At 38.4% G+C, this 17,941-nt stretch overlaps 1 protein-coding gene across 3 annotated transcripts; it reads left to right on the top strand.

Moving 5' to 3' along the window:
* The first annotated feature begins 818 nt into the window (after window positions 1-818).
* On the top strand, window positions 819-13,449 carry LOC105387715 (transcription initiation factor TFIID subunit 6). Of its 3 annotated transcripts, XM_048625874.1 has the most exons (13): window positions 819-1,300; window positions 1,391-1,679; window positions 2,044-2,195; window positions 2,636-2,815; window positions 3,183-3,352; window positions 3,715-3,871; window positions 7,392-7,502; window positions 7,743-7,801; window positions 9,690-9,853; window positions 10,427-10,527; window positions 10,828-10,905; window positions 11,776-11,877; window positions 12,496-13,449. In XM_048625874.1, exons 1-13 carry the CDS (start codon window positions 1,064-1,066, stop codon window positions 12,592-12,594), a joined length of 1,899 nt encoding a protein of 632 aa, XP_048481831.1. In that variant the 5' UTR covers window positions 819-1,063; the 3' UTR covers window positions 12,595-13,449. The 3 variants fall into 3 exon arrangements, with proteins under 3 accessions (XP_048481831.1, XP_048481833.1, XP_048481830.1); XM_048625876.1 differs by lacking the exon at window positions 7,743-7,801 and having other exon boundaries at window positions 820-1,300; window positions 7,392-7,561; window positions 10,430-10,527; XM_048625873.1 differs by lacking the exon at window positions 7,743-7,801 and having other exon boundaries at window positions 820-1,300; window positions 7,392-7,561.
* The last annotated feature ends 4,492 nt before the right edge of the window (window positions 13,450-17,941 follow it).

Here is a 17,941-nt window from a genome sequence, read left to right as displayed (position 1 = left end):
AGTCATACGTGCATCATACATGGCTTCTATAGGAAACTTGGTAGCTGGAGCACAGCGTGAATGTGTCTTTCATTGGACTCATATTTAGTTACCTGCTCACGCACTCTACACCTCATTCCTTGACTGGACTTCTGTCTGACTTGTCAGTGTAAATTCACTGACATAACTCACCGAGTTAAGCCGAGTCACCGAGTTAGTAAGCTTAAGTGTAAGTAAAATAGCTGTAACTTTAGGTGGGTTGGACATTAACCAGCATATATATTCTAAAAGGAAATTAAAAAATCTACAACTTCTTTCCTCTTCATTTTATTCGTTAATGAATAGGTTTAGACAATATGATGCAATGTTTATGAATGTTTTGACATGAATGAATTTTTCTTGTAAATTTAAACTTTTTCCGAGGGTAATAGCTCGAAAACGGTTAGGAATTTGAAAAAAACATATGATATAAAAGTTTTAGATAATTTTAAGAGCTCCATTTCATTAGTTGAAAATATTTCTCTCCGATGCACCGTTTTCGAGATATAAGATAAAAACCAAAAATTCGTACCTTTATCCCCCCCTTTTTCCCCCCGCTCATCACCTAGGAGTCAGGACTTTTGGTATGTTAACAACCTAAGCCCCCTGAACAAGTTTCTGAAGGAATCGCTTAGTTACCTGCTCACGCACTCTACACCTAATTTTGAGTCATTCATTGACTGGACTAATTGGAGATTTCTAGATTATTATCTAGAGACCACCAAGGCAGTGCAAATATTTTCTGTGATCACAACTGTCACCATAGAGTAACTTACTAAACTGTCATGATGTCACTCTTGTCAGTGTGATTGTGTCATTTGTGTCAACCAACGCGTCGTATTTCTCGTTTTCTCGTAAAAATACGGGATTTGTTTTGGATTTATTACGGTTTTTAGTCGATTTGACCGTCTAATTACTTAATAAAGTCGCTAAAACACAAACCACTACACTCATAATGTTTAACAATATCAGTTCTAATAGCAAAGATTACCTGTAAAGAAGATTTCTAATTATTAGTAATCATAAAATATTTTGTTTATCCAACATGGGTGACTCCGAGTTTGCTTACGGTTCAGCTCTGTCTATAGATTCTATGAAAGTGATAGCAGAAAGTATTGGTATCGCTAGCCTCGGAGACGATGCAGCGAAAGAACTGGCGGATGATGTCACTTACCGGCTGAAAGTCATCGTGCAAGATGCTATGAAGTTCATGCACCACTCCAAGAGACAGAAACTCGCTATCTCGGATATTGATCATGCCTTGAAAATTAAAAACATTGAGGTATGTACCATTTCTAATTTGCATACAATCAAATTATTTTATTTATGTTTAAAAAACTCTGTACTTAATAACTTTTTATTTTCTTTACAGCCACAGTATGGTTTCATTCAAACAGAGTCTCTGCCATTTAGATTTGCATCAGGAGGAGGTCGGGAGCTGCACTTTATTGAAGAGAAGGAGATAGACTTGTCAGAGATCCTGTCTGCCCCTCCACCCAAAGTGCCACTGGATGTGTCAGTGAGGGCACATTGGCTCAGTGTAGATGGGGTGCAGCCGACTGTGCCGGAGAACCCACCGCCATTGTCCAAGGAGGCACAGAAGTTGGAGTCTGTGGATCCCATTACTAAACTCAACAAACCAGCTAACAAGGATGCTGCAGGTGCGTGGAAGATTTTACTAGTAGCTACATACAACATAATTATTATTAATGCTGAATTAGGTTGAAAGTTATCCATTTAATTATAATTATAAGATCTCAGTTTTATATAGGTCCCTCATAGTTAATTTTAGATTTATTTGAATTGATCTGGAAGACTTATAGCAATTGATAACTTAGTAAAATTTTATGTATTTATAATACCTATCAAAATATGTTTTTTGTACAGCTAAATAATAACTGAACAAAATACAAATATGTAAAAGATGATATATAAAATATAACATAATCCAAAAGTTCTGTTTTGGATTATCTGTCTATTTCTATGCTAACCAATAAAGTAAAATAAACATTAAATTTTTCCCAGGCAAGCCAGTGTGCGGCAAGGCGGCGCGGCTGAAAGCGTCCGAGTCCGTGCACGTGAAGCAGCTCGCCACGCACGAGCTCAGTGTGGAGCAGCAGCTCTACTACAAGGAGATCACGGAGGCCTGCGTTGGCAGCGACGAGGGGCGACGGGCTGTGAGTTGTGCCAACTAACTTCACTTTATAATATTTTTTAAATGGTAAAAATGCTGCTGGACTTAGCCTCTCCTAAGTAATAACATAACAGTGTCTACACCTTCCTCATTACCACTACTGGCTAGTCTGACTACTTCACCTGTCTATAGTTGTGATGCATTGTAATGACAGTGAGAAAGAGAGAGTTTAGGACATGTGGTGAGCCTAACAAAGATGGTGATAACTGATATAAGGTGTCCTTGCAAGAAAATAATAATATTTATTACTCACATTTTACATTCCACTTTAGCATGCTCAGGCGAATGAGTGGCTCATTTGTCCGAGACGCTCAAGTAGATACAAGGCTTAAGGTACAGAGTACAGGTCATCAAGAAGGCAATATCAATATTAATAAACTGGTTTATTTGATTTGTTCGATAAGCAACTCCATATCCTCACAGGAAGCGCTGCAGTCCCTCGCGTGCGACCCGGGGCTGCACGAGATGCTGCCGCGCATGTGCACGTTCATCTCGGAGGGCGTGAAGGTCAACGTGGTGCAGAACAACCTGGCCCTGCTCATCTACCTCATGCGCATGGTCAAGGCGCTGCTAGATAATCAGACGCTGTATTTGGAGAAATATGTGAGTACTAGTCGTTCAAATTGAAATTACGTGAAAGAGTAACAAACATCCACTCACTAACTTTCGCGTTTATAACTACTAGTTACTGGATTTTCCCGTGAGCTTCGCTTCCCATAATAAATAGGTATGGGATATCCCATGGGAATTCCGGGATAAAAAGCACATAATTATATGCTTAATCTTAAAATCTCTCTACCTATTTGAAATGTGTTGTGTAGCTTTGAAGATCAAAGCATACATACATACTAGATAGAGACAGACACAGGAAATGACTTTGCTTTATACTATGCAATGTAGTGATTGCGCTATCATCAGCCTTCGTCAAACATCCCTGTAAACTTGCTCTAAACATCCCCATACCTTCCAGTTGCACGAGCTGATCCCGTCGGTGTCGACGTGCATAGTGTCCCGGCAGCTGTGCATGCGGCCCGAGATGGACAACCACTGGGCGCTGCGGGACTTCGCCGCGCGGCTCATGGCGCAGATCTGCAAGACCTTCAACACCAGCACCAACAACCTGCAGACCAGGGTCACCCGGTGAGAGATTGGTGCCTTTATCTATGAGTCTGTTGCTGTGCTATGGTGCCCTGGTCGTACAGAGGGCAGAGTCTTTGAGTCTGCGGCGTAGCATCTTTATCTACCTTGGTGATATAGAGGGCCTTCAGAAAAGTGCACCACCTCTGTTCTCAGGAACTGTACTCATCAACAGCCCGTAATGGACAAAATGCATATAAACATCAATTTATCATCAATAATTCCAATTTATTTTCACTGATTTACGAACTTTCACTGCGACTCATCCTACCAATGCAACCTGCAGGTGTAGCCCATACCATAGAGCCTTGCCATAGAAAAACAAAATCAAAGCGTATAAACTAAAAGCACAACTCCCATTGCAGTCTATTCTCCCGCGCCCTGCAATGCCCGTCACAAACCAACGACGAGAGCGGCGGCCCCTGCATGAACTCGGCCACCAAGGACAGCGAGAAGACGCCGCTCGCCTCGCTCTACGGCGCCATACAGGGCTTGGCTGAGTTGGGACCCGAGGTGGTTAAGGTTAGTATATCCAGTTGATGCGCTTATTTTCATTGACATTCATTATATAATGGGTCGATTACACCTAACGAGTACAGTGGTGAGACAGTATCCTCGGCCGATCCTCGACCAATGAACGGCTAGCAAGTGACCGGGTGCGAGGCCGAGTACACTGACTCGCCACTGTACTCGTTAGGTGTAATCGACCCATAAGTATAAGTGTACCACATAAGAACCACGTAACAGGTGCAGAACACCTTTGGTATAATGTTTGCTGTGTAGTGTAGATCCCCTTGAAGGTGAAATTTTTTTTAACGACGCTACGCCATTGGTGTGCGTTATAGAGCTCTACCGTTTCCTATTTGTCTATAGCGGCAAAAACAAACGCCGACTCCTCTCTTATCATTCGTTAATAGCTGCAACATGCACTATAATGTGGCAAGTTACTTGGCGACCCTCCTTGCGGGGTGAAAGAAGTGGCGGGGGCGATGTAGCACGACATGCTACACACGTAGAAAAGTGTGCCTGGATTAATCTCGCGATAGCTTGTAACTATTTCTGACGTAAGTAAAATTTTATTCTATGAGTGAGTAAATGTCATATTTAGCTTAAAATTTATAGTTTGACAGCATTAAAATGACAATGGGCGTTTTGGGACCTATGTCCAATAAAGATGAGACATACATCGTTGGCTAGCTCTTTTCAAGTGAGCAAAAAAGTATTATGACAACAAATCCGTATAAGTTGTCCATTTTGAAATATATTCGTCGGAAGGAAGTATTTTTCTATGGCATTGCACTCTCTCTTCTGGTGACAGTTAGGGCGTAATACACGTAAACACGTATTATTGAAATTGGAGAAATTACTTTCAACTGGTTTTATTTACTGAGATAATAAACAAATATAATATTATATGAACTATGATCATTTTGTTTTAAAAATTAAAAATGAATGTGAAAAACTAACAAAAACATAAAAATTACAGAAATAAAATATAAAAACTTTCAAGGTACGATTATTCTAATTGGACAGTAAATCAAGACTAGCGCTTCCGTTATTCATATTCTGCAAAAAAATACCTTTTCAACGATGTATCACTCATTTTTATTGGTACTGGTCCCAGCTTCCATATATTGGTGCCCATCATCATTTGGATGTTTACCTTCAGAATATCTACCAATTTGAATTTATTTTTGTAAAAGTGTTTTATTTTATAAATCAATTTCCATGTCACTTTCATGTTCACTCTCTGTTTGAACTTGTTCATCGTCGTCGTCATCCTCATCTTCATCATCGTTTTCATTAACTTCAATTATAAATCTAAGACAAAAACCAAAAAACATTATACCTATTACCTACTTTAAAGTATAATGTACTAGAGTACGCCAGTCACATTAGTTCAGTGTACACCTATAATATTTTATGTTTAATTTACATTAAATTATAAATAAACAATAACATACCTGTCCAATACATCGTCAAATACTCTATCAGATTTATAATATTCGTCTTAATTTTTTATGACATGGTCGTCACAATTTCTCCACTTTTCAGGCGAATAATTAGAGAAAAGCAACTCAAAGTCTTTTATCTCTTTATCTAAGATAGAGTCAATCGACGTTCTTGCGAGCTCGCCTTTCACGTACCCCCACACAAGTTCAATAGGATTTAATTCCGGGGGTAGGCGAAGCACGATATGACCACTTATATTTAAGTTGAAGCGACAAGAAGTCAATTTTGACAATGCAAACAGTACTCTTTCCATAGTTGCTAATTGGTTCACTGTAAATAATTTAGCTCTTAACTCCAAGAAAACAAAATGTATTAAATTCACTTTGCCTAATGTAAGACAAGTAGAGACATATTTGACATTGAATAACGATAAGCTAGAGTTAGTAAATGAAACGGTATTCCTGGGTATTACAATTGACTCAAAGTTGCAATGGGGACCCCATATTGAGAGGATAAGCGGTAGATTGAGTTCTGCAGCTTATGCGGTTAGAACCATTAGACAGTTAACAGATGTAGATACAGCCAGGCTTGTGTATTTTAGTTATTTTCATAGTGTTATGTCTTACGGAATTCTATTGTGGGGACGAGCGGCTGACATTAATCAAATCTTTGTTCTGCAAAAACGAGCAATTCGAGCCATATATGTATTAGGGTCTAGAATTTCATTAAGAGATACGTTTAAGGAAATAGGTATACTAACTGTTCCATGCCAATATATCTATGAAAATATTATGTATGTTCGTAAAAACTTAAATTCATTTAGTAAAGTAGGATTCATTTAGATAAGTTGCTTTTCCCCACACTCAGACTTTCGAAAACAAACACATCATTCATGGGGAACTGTATACGTTTTTATAATAAATTATCAAATGAAGCAATAAACCTTACTGAGCAAAAATTTAAGAATTATGTTAAAGCTACATTATGTAGTAAAGCTTACTATAGTATAAATGATTATTTAAACGACAAAAACACGTGGTCTTGTCCACCTCAGCTAAGGCTATTGAAAAAATGAAATGGATATAGGTACTTAAGTAAAATTGTAGGTACTAGATATAAGTAAAAATTGTAATAGATTATAAGGAAAAAGTTGAAAAGATGCTCGAGGAGTTTCTTTCGCCATTTCTTTCCTTCTCAATGACGGGGCCTTTGTGAAATGGTGGTAGATGACTATCGACAAATAATTGTAAAATTTTACGTCGATTAAACCATTTGAATTTGAATTTGACCATTTTCTTTCAAAATTTCATCAATTTTTTAATTTTTCTCTGTGTTTTGCTCATTAATTACTTTCATTAAATCACATAAATTTTGGTTGCTTTCCTAGTTACAAGAACTGACAACTGACGCACTGTCATATGGACTCTTCGTCTTTGTTGTTTACTTTTTCGTATCTGACTGCGCAGTACCAACCTTTAGCCGCGTAGCATGACTGATCCGGTACGCTGTTCTACAAGAAGCCCCTATATTGAGACATTATACGATTTGTTGTTTTTAACGTTATTTTGTTGACGAATTATAGATACCTAATAATAATATAATGATAATATTAAAAAGGCCTCAACACTCATCCTAAGACTAATGGTCTCAGGATCAATGATCTCATGTGGGTCGCACTCAAATGATGACAGACTATATAAGACATGTGGCCGCCTCGGCTGCGCGGCCGAGACTGCCGTAACAATGACATGCAGTGCACGCGTTGCCCTTCCCCGCTGCCCCTCCCGCTACCCGCTGTCGTCTTGGGTACCTCGTCCCCTCCGCGTCTTTCACCCCGCAAGGAGGGTAGCCAAGAAACTTGCCAATCTATAATGGCCGACATTTCGTTCTCCTTTCATGATAAGTACTTTACTTTATCTAAGTGTAAAGTGATTTAATTAAAAAAGGGAAGGTTTTTTTCATGATATAAAATACGAATTATATTGAATTTAGATTTTTATAACTTGGAAACGTATTGTCGTCAACCCATCCTTCGACCCATAACCCTGAGTGGTATAAATTGTCACCAACCTATCTTCCCCTCCCCCAGGTATTCATCCTCCCGCGCGTCCGCTGGCTAGGCGAGCGGCTCGAGGGCGCGCTGGGCGGCGGCGGCGGCGACCGCCTCGCGGCCGGGAACCTCAAGACGCAGCTGCTGAAGGTGCTCGCGCCGGTGGTGAGGCATCTGAGACAGCCGCCTGATGCCGTGGATGATTACAAGTGAGTGCGCGCTGTTAGTTGTAAAGCGTCGAATAGACTAGACTACATGTAGAGCACTACAAATTGGCTTCCTACAAGTTGGAGTTAGGACGTTCTGTTTACACTGGCCTATGTAGGATGCTACCTTGGATCCTACCTAGGATTTAGGACGGTCGGGAACCTCAAGACGCAGCTGCTGAAGGTGCTGGCTCCCGTGGTCAGGCATCTGAGGCAGCCGCCTGATGCTGTCGATGATTATAAGTGAGTGCGAGCTGTTAGTTGTAAGACATAATGTTTGTCTGTAGTGATGTTGGCTCCGGTAGTGAGGTATCTGATGATTACCAGTGACTAAATTAACAGTTACTTGTATGAATAATTAATTCATAAATTAACACTTAGTTTTCAAACACATAAAACTTATTTATATAGACTTTTTATTTTATAAGCTTAATTTCTCCTGAATCAAATTTTAAATTTCTAGCCTGTGCCGTTATTCATACCATGAGACTGCCTTTGTAACTTTATTTATGCTTAGGTATATATGACTTCTTAATTATATTATCTGAATAAATGAATACTTATATGTATATGATGCATGTATGAAAATAACTTAATTATTTGGAAATAAATGGCATTTGTATTTGTATATATGACTTAAGACTTTTCTTTCTCAAAAAAGAATTCTAACAGAATCCAAGTAACATTTAATTCGAGCTTAGGTTGTAAGAAATGCCTTTTGGTTTTATAAGGGTTGTGAAAAGGTTAATGCTTTGCTATCTGGTCATATTGAGTACTTGAGAATGATTAATAAGTCCTAAAACCAATTGTTTATTAATACAACCTTGGAACTGCTGATAAGAGTTTAAATTAACGTTATTTTAACTTGTCTTTCAAGAGCATATAGTTCTAGGATCTTATAGTTGTCGTAGACTCCTAATAAAGTTCTAGAAAAGCTAGCATTTATGCTAAAGTGAGAGCTTACAGTTAAATTTTTAACCTCGATACAACCATAAAGTTATGGAATGTTGAAATCACTTATAAGTAATTTTTAAAACCTATCTTAAACCTTAAGGCTGATGAGAGTTGTCTAGGCAAACAAATTAGGACTACTTGGTGAAAACCAAAAGCATTAAGCACTGGCTATGAGCTAAAGGCATGATTTAATTCTTTCAAGAATATTTTAAAGCTTTAGAGGCATCCTCAAAATATGTTTAATGCTTTTTAGTAATTTCCTAACGGCCGCCATATTTTTGCACTGAAATGAAAAAATACTTAGCAAAAAAAGATGTATTTTAATTAATTAGGGGAAAATTCAGTAGCGTGTGCTATACTATTCCAAATATATGTTTTTTTTATATAGACAGTACTTTTATTTGTAATATAACTTTACACAAAATAAAATTTTATCTATTTTTTTTAATTAAAATATCTTCAAATTTATTATTTACAAAAGGCCCGTCACTTATACAGAACTATAATCCGAAAGTATCACAATAAAGTGCTAGTCGCACAAGGTTTTCATATTTCCTGACTTCAGCCTAACTACTAACTATATTTTTTATTAATACAACACTTACAAGTTAGCCATTTTGAGTCTTGGAAAGTGTCAGATACTGGCGCCATTTATTATAATTATTATAAAATCTTACACAGAAACATTTTAAAACCCGAGAGTCCCGGAAAGGCATTACAAATATCCATCAAATATGTTTCAAGTTATAGTAGAGTTACATCCAGGACTAATTTAGAACTTAAAAGCTGTCTTCCAAGGTTATGTTAACGTTAAATTAAGGTTGTGAAGGTTATATACAGGTTCTGTGTAATTAGATCAAAAGGTTCTGGGTTTGAGCTATAGGTTTTGCTGTAGCTCTCAGAAAGGTTCTAAAACGTGGGCCCTTTTTGCACTCAGGAGGTTAATATAAGGTTAATATAACGTTATTGAGCCTTCTAAGACTTACGAGTAGATTTCCATACAAAGGTTCTAGAACCTTTTCAAAACCTTTCTAAAACCAAAAATGTTACTTGGGAACAGTCTAACAGAACTCGAAGAGCATTGAACCACGCCCACAACTTGGACATGTGGCCGTACAAGAAATCGATAACTATTTATGTACCACAAATAATTAACCCCACCCCTACTCCCCACCAGACGTGAATACGGCTACCTCGGCCCCAGCCTACAACAGATGGTGATGAAGCTGCGCTCATCTGTGCCGAGCAGCGGCGGCGGCGGCGGCGGCGCGGTGGCCGTGGTCACGTGCACGCCGCCGCTCGCGCCGCCCTCCGCGCCCATCACCGTCACCGCCAGGCCAGGTGAGTCACCATAACCTCGTAAGCCCCATTGTCCTCATGTGAGGCAAAAATAAAGACATAATCCAGACCCAAGGCTTATGGCTTAATAATCATCAGTTTTCGTCTTGAGCCTTATAAGGATAGAATCAAATAAAAAAAATAAAACGTAAAAAAGTCGGTGCCAAAATCGAGCCCTGAGGAACACCCATGCTGAAAGGTGAGCAAGCTGAGCGCACTCCATTTATGTCGATTGGACAGCACTATTTATGGCGTAACATTCTAAGAGTGAAGAAGCTCTTACCATTTAATCCGTAGGGTTTCAGTTTCATAAGCAGATCTTTATCATCAACACTGTCGAAAGCCTTCGATAGATCACAAAAAACGCGTAAAGCATCAAGTAGTTCTTCTCAAGCACTGCAGACCGCGTCAGTTGTTGATCCACCTTAGTTATAATGAAGGCTGTTGGAATCAGGAAATTCATTTATGACATAATTGACTTATATATTATTTATATCGCACTTATATCTTATTGAGCTCACAACCGAATACAAAATATAACCTTTACTCAGCACACACTAAAGTATATTACCCCAGCAGATCCACCAGCGCCGCGCACGGTGGTGATGGCGGCCCCGGCGCCGCCCACGCCGCCGCCGCAGAAGTTCGTCATCGTGTCGCAGAAACCGCCGGGCTTGGTGAGTACCCACTACACTAGCAGAGTCAACGGTACTGTGTATAATATGTAATAATTTAAATTTATTAAAAAAAACAGTGTGCGAATCACGAATATTGTCGACTCAAGTCCGTAAAAGTACACTGCTGCACATAGGCCTCTCCCAAGGAGCTCCAGGGAACTCTGTCCTTGGAATCCCTTATTATCCAACTATAAGGCCCACACTCTACCAAAGCGACAACGACACGAGAGGATAAATGTTTTTAAAATTTCTTTATGATATGATATGATATTATTTAAAAAAATGTATGTGTTTGTCCAGAACCAACCAGCCAGCAGTTCGGGACACATTGTGATGCACACGTCACAACCGACCATTATACGGAATCAAAATGTGCAGGTAACGTTGCTTTTCTTATTATTTCAATAAACTGAATAAAATATAACATACGACGACTAATGTGATGGTATCAGTAAAGAGAATGAGAATAAAATCTTACCGAAAATGCATGAATAGTGAATACCTAACAGCATTGAGAAGTATTATTTCATGGCAGAATGTACATGAATACTTAAATATTGCCATTTTGATAAAAGCTTCTTATTGGGTATGAAATGAATGCTCTTGCTTTTGAAGATATTATGAATATTAATCCTTGTCTTGCTCCTAAGAAGAAACAAGGTTGGAATGAAAACTAACTTCTGCTATTTTAGTTGGTATTCTGGATATTCCCAAGCAAGAATCAAACACAGTTGCAGCTGTTATAGATCTTCAACTTAATTACGGACTAATCCCCTGTCGTCTCAATTTATTTCTATTTTCAATTTTGATTAGTTAATCCCTTGTAAAGCATCTAAATCGATAACAGGCAAATGACAAGGGACCGTCTATATGAGCGAGGAAATCGTGCCTTGCAAATGGTGGAAAATCTGAACAACTTTTGTTCTACTATGGCACCGTAGCTTAGGCGGTAGTGAAGTGCTTCCGAAGCTTGGGGTCGCGGGTTCGAATCCCGCCGAGGGCAAAGATTCGTGTGATGAACACTTGTGTTTGCCTTGTGTCTGGTTGTCGTTTATATATTTAATATGTATCTATCCATGTATTTGTTGAGCTTATCAGCTGTCCGACACCCATATCACAGGCTCTGCCTAGTTTGGGGTCGGATGGCAGTTTGTGAGATGTCCCCACATATTACGACTTGTGGAGATGGTCCCTTACTTGCCTCTGCCCTCCTCCGTTCCATGCATGTGTAGTAATGTCCTGTTGTAGTCGGTGGTGGTGACGAGCGGGCCGGCCGCGCCGCAGAAGGTGGTGGTGGTAGGCGTGCCGCCGCAGCAGCAGCTCAGCCTGCAGCATCTGCAGCACTCGCAGGTGGGTGTGGTGATAAGGGTGCAAGTTGGCGGCTAACGACGTGAGATTGTGGTAGACACGTCAAGTTTTCGTGGCATTTCGCACATAGTGATACTCGACGCCGCGTCGTCTGCTCATGTTGTCCGCCACCAAGTTGCACCTTAATTTGCTAATAATTACATAATATTATACAAACCCTAGAAGACTAGCCCTGCCAAATACTTAATTTATCTCAATAGGTACCTACCTACTGCGTGACTCCCCATTGCACATTTGATGGATTGAATTAATACCTACGAATGTTTTGGTGATACATGGCTGTATTTAATTTATACGCCCTTAGCTTATAAATATGTATTTTGACGGTCCGAGGTATATTCTGAGGGGTAGACCCCAGGTTTTGGCTAGCTAACGTAATTATATATCTTGAAAATAACTGCTAAGAGTATGTTGTATATGTATTTATACTTATCTTTGGATAAACCATTTACCCCTAAAATGTTTTGCTATAAAAGCCCTCATAACTTCATCTAGCGATAGCGGTACAGAGAACCAATATTTAAAGATGCCATGCCGCGGAGGCAGCAAACTGTTAACCTGTAGACCGCCAACAGTACTTAACCTCTCTTAACCCCTCAGGCGCCAGTGTCCGTGGTCTCCAAGCCGGTGTTCGCGCGCGCGCCGGCCGCCGGCCAGCAGCAGCCGCCCGAGCTAGACGACCTGTCGCACCTCGCCTGACGGCCGACCAGGTTCCTCCTCATCAACCAGAAGAGGCCGCAGTGATGAGGGTAGCCAGTGAACGGTGTAGGGATGACGGGACTTTGACCAATGAGAAGGAAGGTTTTAGGAGTTGCGGATGGACTGTGTTAAAACCGCGCGATGCCATTGGTGCGCGCTATACCGCTCAGCTGGTATTTGTCTATTGATGAATGAATGGTATGAGAGGATTCCTCATATCATTCGTTCAAAATGCGCAGATGGCTAACGTTTTGGTAAAGTAACGTGGTTGGTCATATTTGAATACGCTTGACCATGGCGTAATACAATGTAGCAGCACTGTAGATGTAGAGTGATAATCATTAAAAATATTGAGATATTTACTCCTGTTTTGGATTTGGAGTAGGTACTTGGAGGTTTCTGAAGTGATTGTGGCTAATTTAAATGGGTTCGTGGGAAGAACTTTTGAACTATAATATAATTACTATAAGAATATGTTTATTGTATAACATCTAATGTAATTACATAAGTGTACTTAGAATACCTACACATTTGAAATACCCCTACCCTTAGGCCAGCCACCATAATCACAATCCTACATCGATCGTGATGCAATTCTCATGCAAATAAATGGCATACATTTGTACCAAGTAACAGGTTTCCAGGTATAATTCGAACAACTTTGAGACACTAATAGACCTACTAACGATCTAGGTTTCCTACCGGGCGCACTTAAGATAAATTAACCAATCACAGATCAAGATTTGTGCATTTGTTATTTGAGTGTGAGTGGTGCATTAGTGCAACTTTAGTTATACCTAAAACTTGGTTGAAATGACGGTGACTGACGACATAAATATTTTATGTATTTCATCGATTTATCCTTATCCTTACTTCCTTACTAATATTATAAATGCGAAAGTAACTGTGTCTGTCTGTCTGTCTGTCTGTCTGTTACTCTTTCACGCCAAAACTACTGAACGGATTTGAATGAAATTTGGTATACATACGTTCTAGACCCTGGGAAAGAACATAGGCTACTTTTTATCCCGGAATTCCCACGGGAAAACTTTTTAAGGCGAAGCGAAGCGCGCGGGAACAGCTAGTTATATATAATTATAAGATTTGCGTATAGGGTGTAGTTATTTTTAACAATAATTAAGTTCAGATAGAGCTTAAGAATAATTATTACTTTTTATTCTGTCTTTAAGTATTCGATCGTTGTTTTCTTCAGTGGCGAATGTGCTCACGTATACAATCAATTGCTATGTTCTATACGCAGGGATTTTATAAGTGACGATCCCGTTACCAGTCCAATAGACTCGATATATGGTATAAGTAATAACACCCTGTAAAAGTTAGCCTATATACCCCGTAGACCAAAAAATACCGAGTAGGTACGTGAATAACGAACATCGCCATTTCTGATTGGGCGCTGTTACACTTTATTCATCTTATTTCTTTAGTGAAATCTTTAAAAAAAACCTCATAATAATATAATGTGGCAACGTAAAATTTAAGCGGTAGTCATAGTCGTGTCTACTAATGGAACCTACATATTTCCCATTTTCTTATTGGTGTTATCTACTGTGTCGATGTCGTCTAAAATGTAAATCATATCTAAATGTTACTTGGTGTCGTGAAATAACTAAGGCCTGATTTTTCAATAGTCAGATAAATGTTTTCTGAGGCATAAAATAGTTCCTGTCACTGTCTCATACAAGCATTCTGACGCGACAGCATCAGAATTATTCCTCAGATAACTTTTATCTGACCATTGGAAAATCTTATAGCCCTTAATGTACTTTTCAATGAAATAGTGTTATGCAAACTTGTTTTGTATTATATTTAATTAAGAATTAAATAGAAATAAAACTTTTTTTTAGAAAGTTAACTTTAATTTCTTTTATATAAATATGTATTTTATGTCCTATTCCTTATTTCTCGTTGCTATATTTCTTAATTAAAAATGCTCTAATGCACGTTATACACGGTAAAATTTTATCAGTGAACATCTCTCAGCTTTACGTAGCGGTGCGGCTCTAGAACTGTATGAAGTTTGCGTCCAAAGCCAAACTCGAATAAAAAAAATAAAAGATTAAAAAATCGATGGAGATAGCTTATTAATTTCCGGCATACATCATTTGAAGGGCCCGGATTACGCAACCGTGTATTGTGAACGGGTAAAGTAAATCAGTAACCGATTCGTACATAATGGACACAATGCCCCACAATGAGTGAATCTGAAACGTATTTCCGACGGTCATTTCTCCGCATGACTTTTCTTCGACAGAATTTTTCACCAAAGAACGATACACCGACTGAATTATTCGCCTCCGAATTTTTGGACGACGGAATCTTTCATCAAAGAACGATTCACCGACAGAACTATACGCCTCCGAATTATTGGACCTCGGAATCTTTCATCAAAGAACGATTCACCGACAGAACTATTCGCTTCTGGATGATTGGACGAAAAGAACATTTCACCGAAGAATGAATCGTCGACAGAACGATTCCTTTCTGGATATTTCCACGACATAAACTTTCATCTAAGAAGCATTTGCAGACAGACAAATATATATGTATAAACATCCACAACATCACACAAACATTTGCCCCCTACCGGGATTCGAACCCGGGACCTCGGAGCTGGCGACACCTAGGTGGTGTACAAGCCACTCCACCACGGAGGTCGTCATACACCTATAAAATTTTTACTAGGAAGAAAGAAGGATAATAATAAAAACAAATAGGTAATAAACAGAGATTACATGTTTATTAGTATAAGCCGAACTGCTGGTAGGAACACAAAGGCAAAAAATAACATGAAAACATAGATACAGGGTGTAAATGACATGCTCCCGATAAATTTAACCACTTGATCTACTGGTCAAACTGAACAAATATCCCCAAGAAGCATACCCTCGGAAATGAACTTTTTTTTCGATACGCCATACAAAGTTTTATACCTACTGTGGAATTTTGTATGGCGGATCGAAAAAAAAAGTTCATGTCCGATGTATAAGAAAATAAATAATTATATGTTTTGAAAAAGAAAAAAAAAACAGAAACACGTACCTAAGTAATAATTAAACAAATATTATGCGTATTATTTTTCATAATGTTTATTTATAATCAGGAAAATCAACAAAATATTTTTGACTAGGTATATCATATCTTTTTTATTTGTAAATAATTTTAAATCAGGTAAGTATAGGCAAGTATCTCATTTTAAAAAAAAACTTTCATGTAAAATTATTCAATTTTTTGTATTTTTTTGGGAAAAATACAAAAATTGTGACATAAAAAAAATCTAACATTGAGTTAACTTAATATAAATATGTATATTCATTGAATGGCGTGTTACGTTCGTAAACGTATTATCATTTATTATAAAGAAGATTATCAAATTATAATATAAATATACATTATATGTATAGGTATATACAGGGTGTAAATGACATACTCACAATAAATTTAACCACGTGATCTACTGGTCAAACTGAACAACTTTCCCCAAGAAACATACCCTCGGAAATGAACTTTTTTTTTCGATCTCCCATACAAAATTCCACAGTAGGTATCAAACTTATGGGAGATCGAAAAAAAAAGTTCATTTCCGAGGGTATGTTTCTTGGGGAAAGTTGTTCAGTTTGACCAGTAGATCACGTGGTTAAATTTATCGGGAGCATGTCATTTACACCCTGTATGTATAGGATACATAATGTTTATTTAATTTTTTATCGACAATGATCAAACACCCTGTATAAGCAACAACAAAAAAAGATTATTTAATTAAATGGCAAATATGTGCCAAGCCACTCATATATGTTTTGATATCCATTTCACTCTTTTTAGATAGGTGCTGAGTGATCCTTTTCCTGTATGCTGATTGAAGTCTCTTCCGCTTGGGCATGGGCTCCGATGAATTTAAGCATTCAATAATACAATCAGTATTGTGCTGTTCTTTCTTGAATTCTGTGATCGTTCTAAATATATTCCATTTGCGTCGACCTAGTAAGGAGTTCCAGCGGTTGTGCCATGATTCCAAGGCATTTTGAGACAATGGCACATAAGACATCAGACTATCATGGATTGACCACATTTGAGGGGGGAACATAGGTGGACGCTGTTTCAGTGTCATCCTTGAGCTAACGCATTCAGAAACTCTCGCCGATCCATTGACATAATATTCGCTAAACCATGTTATTACTCTCTGCGCTTCTTCCGGTATGACTTCGTTTTTTATTATGTCGAATGCATCTGTGATCTCTGTTGGCTCCAAAAATGCCAGTGCACCTATGTGTCTCATTTGATGAGCGAATGATGGATCTTTGGTGTACCGGGTCACTAAACCAGCTGACTGGATGTGACGCCAGATACTTTGATTCAGATGAAAAAAACACAATTTGTTTAATGAGCACGGGAACACCTTTTTTATGGCTTTCATAGCGGTGCGTTCAAAGTCGGTCATGATAATTCGTGGGTTTAAACGAAAATTCAATCTATTTATTGCCTGTCTTTTTACAATTTCTAAAAATGTTATATAACATTTTTCGGTTTTATGAGAAAGCAAGCCATATACTAATGGAACTACTTTATGTGTGCCCTCCTGTGTACCAACCATGGCGTGAATGGAGTATATTTGGCAAAAAGGATGGGGACAGCAACGGAAAGTTCCGTCCATTAGCCAGTAATCTGCTGCTTTTAAAAGTCGTAAATTTTCATTCGTGGCAAAGACAATCACACACTCATTATTGTCCGCAAAATGACCCAATAAAAATTGTTCAGAACCAATTTCAGTCAATTCATTTGGTATAACGACATTATGAATGTCCTTCGGAATAGTAGGTAAATCTTTGTTTCTCACCCTATGGATCAACATCCTCATCGCGTCTTTGTTTGGCATGTGGGGTGCGCAGGAACTCGGCATTTCTTGAATACATTTCTGTACTATTTGCGCGGGTGTATCCATAGAACAACTGGCTTTTTTTTTAATATTATCCTTTAATTTAAATTCTATATGCTTCTCTGGGTCTGGCAAATGTGCATGTTCATGATTTTTAGATAAAAGGCTGTGTGCATTATTTGTTAACACAGTGGTAATAAACACATTGCACCGGCTCTTATCTTTTTCACTACAGCGCCAGTAATATGTCGTATCTCGACTGCGGTTCAAATGATAACTATATCCCTCGTGAATTAAAATATTTTTACCACGTTTCGACTTCACTAACTCACAGTTACTCATTTTACGGGTTTTTTCTAATAAAATTAAGATGAGAGTAATGGTAATGTAATACAGACACACTTTGACAAGTAAAAAAAAATTATGACTACCCACATTATTTTTTTATTTTTTAGA

This window comes from Plutella xylostella, chromosome 15 (assembly GCF_932276165.1).
Source record: "Plutella xylostella chromosome 15, ilPluXylo3.1, whole genome shotgun sequence".
Taxonomy (NCBI): Eukaryota; Metazoa; Arthropoda; class Insecta; order Lepidoptera; family Plutellidae; genus Plutella; species Plutella xylostella.
This window is presented reverse-complemented; position numbering and strand designations above follow the sequence as displayed.

Coding starts and splice junctions, on each gene's coding strand:
- LOC105387715 (XM_048625874.1), top strand. CDS start 1,064: ATGGGTGACTCCGAGTTTGCTTACGGTTCAGCTCTGTCTATAGATTCT. Junction 2,816..3,182: donor CGCTGTATTTGGAGAAATAT/GTGAGTACTAGT, acceptor CATACCTTCCAG/TTGCACGAGCTGATCCCGTC. Junction 7,503..7,742: donor TCAAGACGCAGCTGCTGAAG/GTGCTCGCGCCG, acceptor CAGCTGCTGAAG/GTGCTGGCTCCCGTGGTCAG.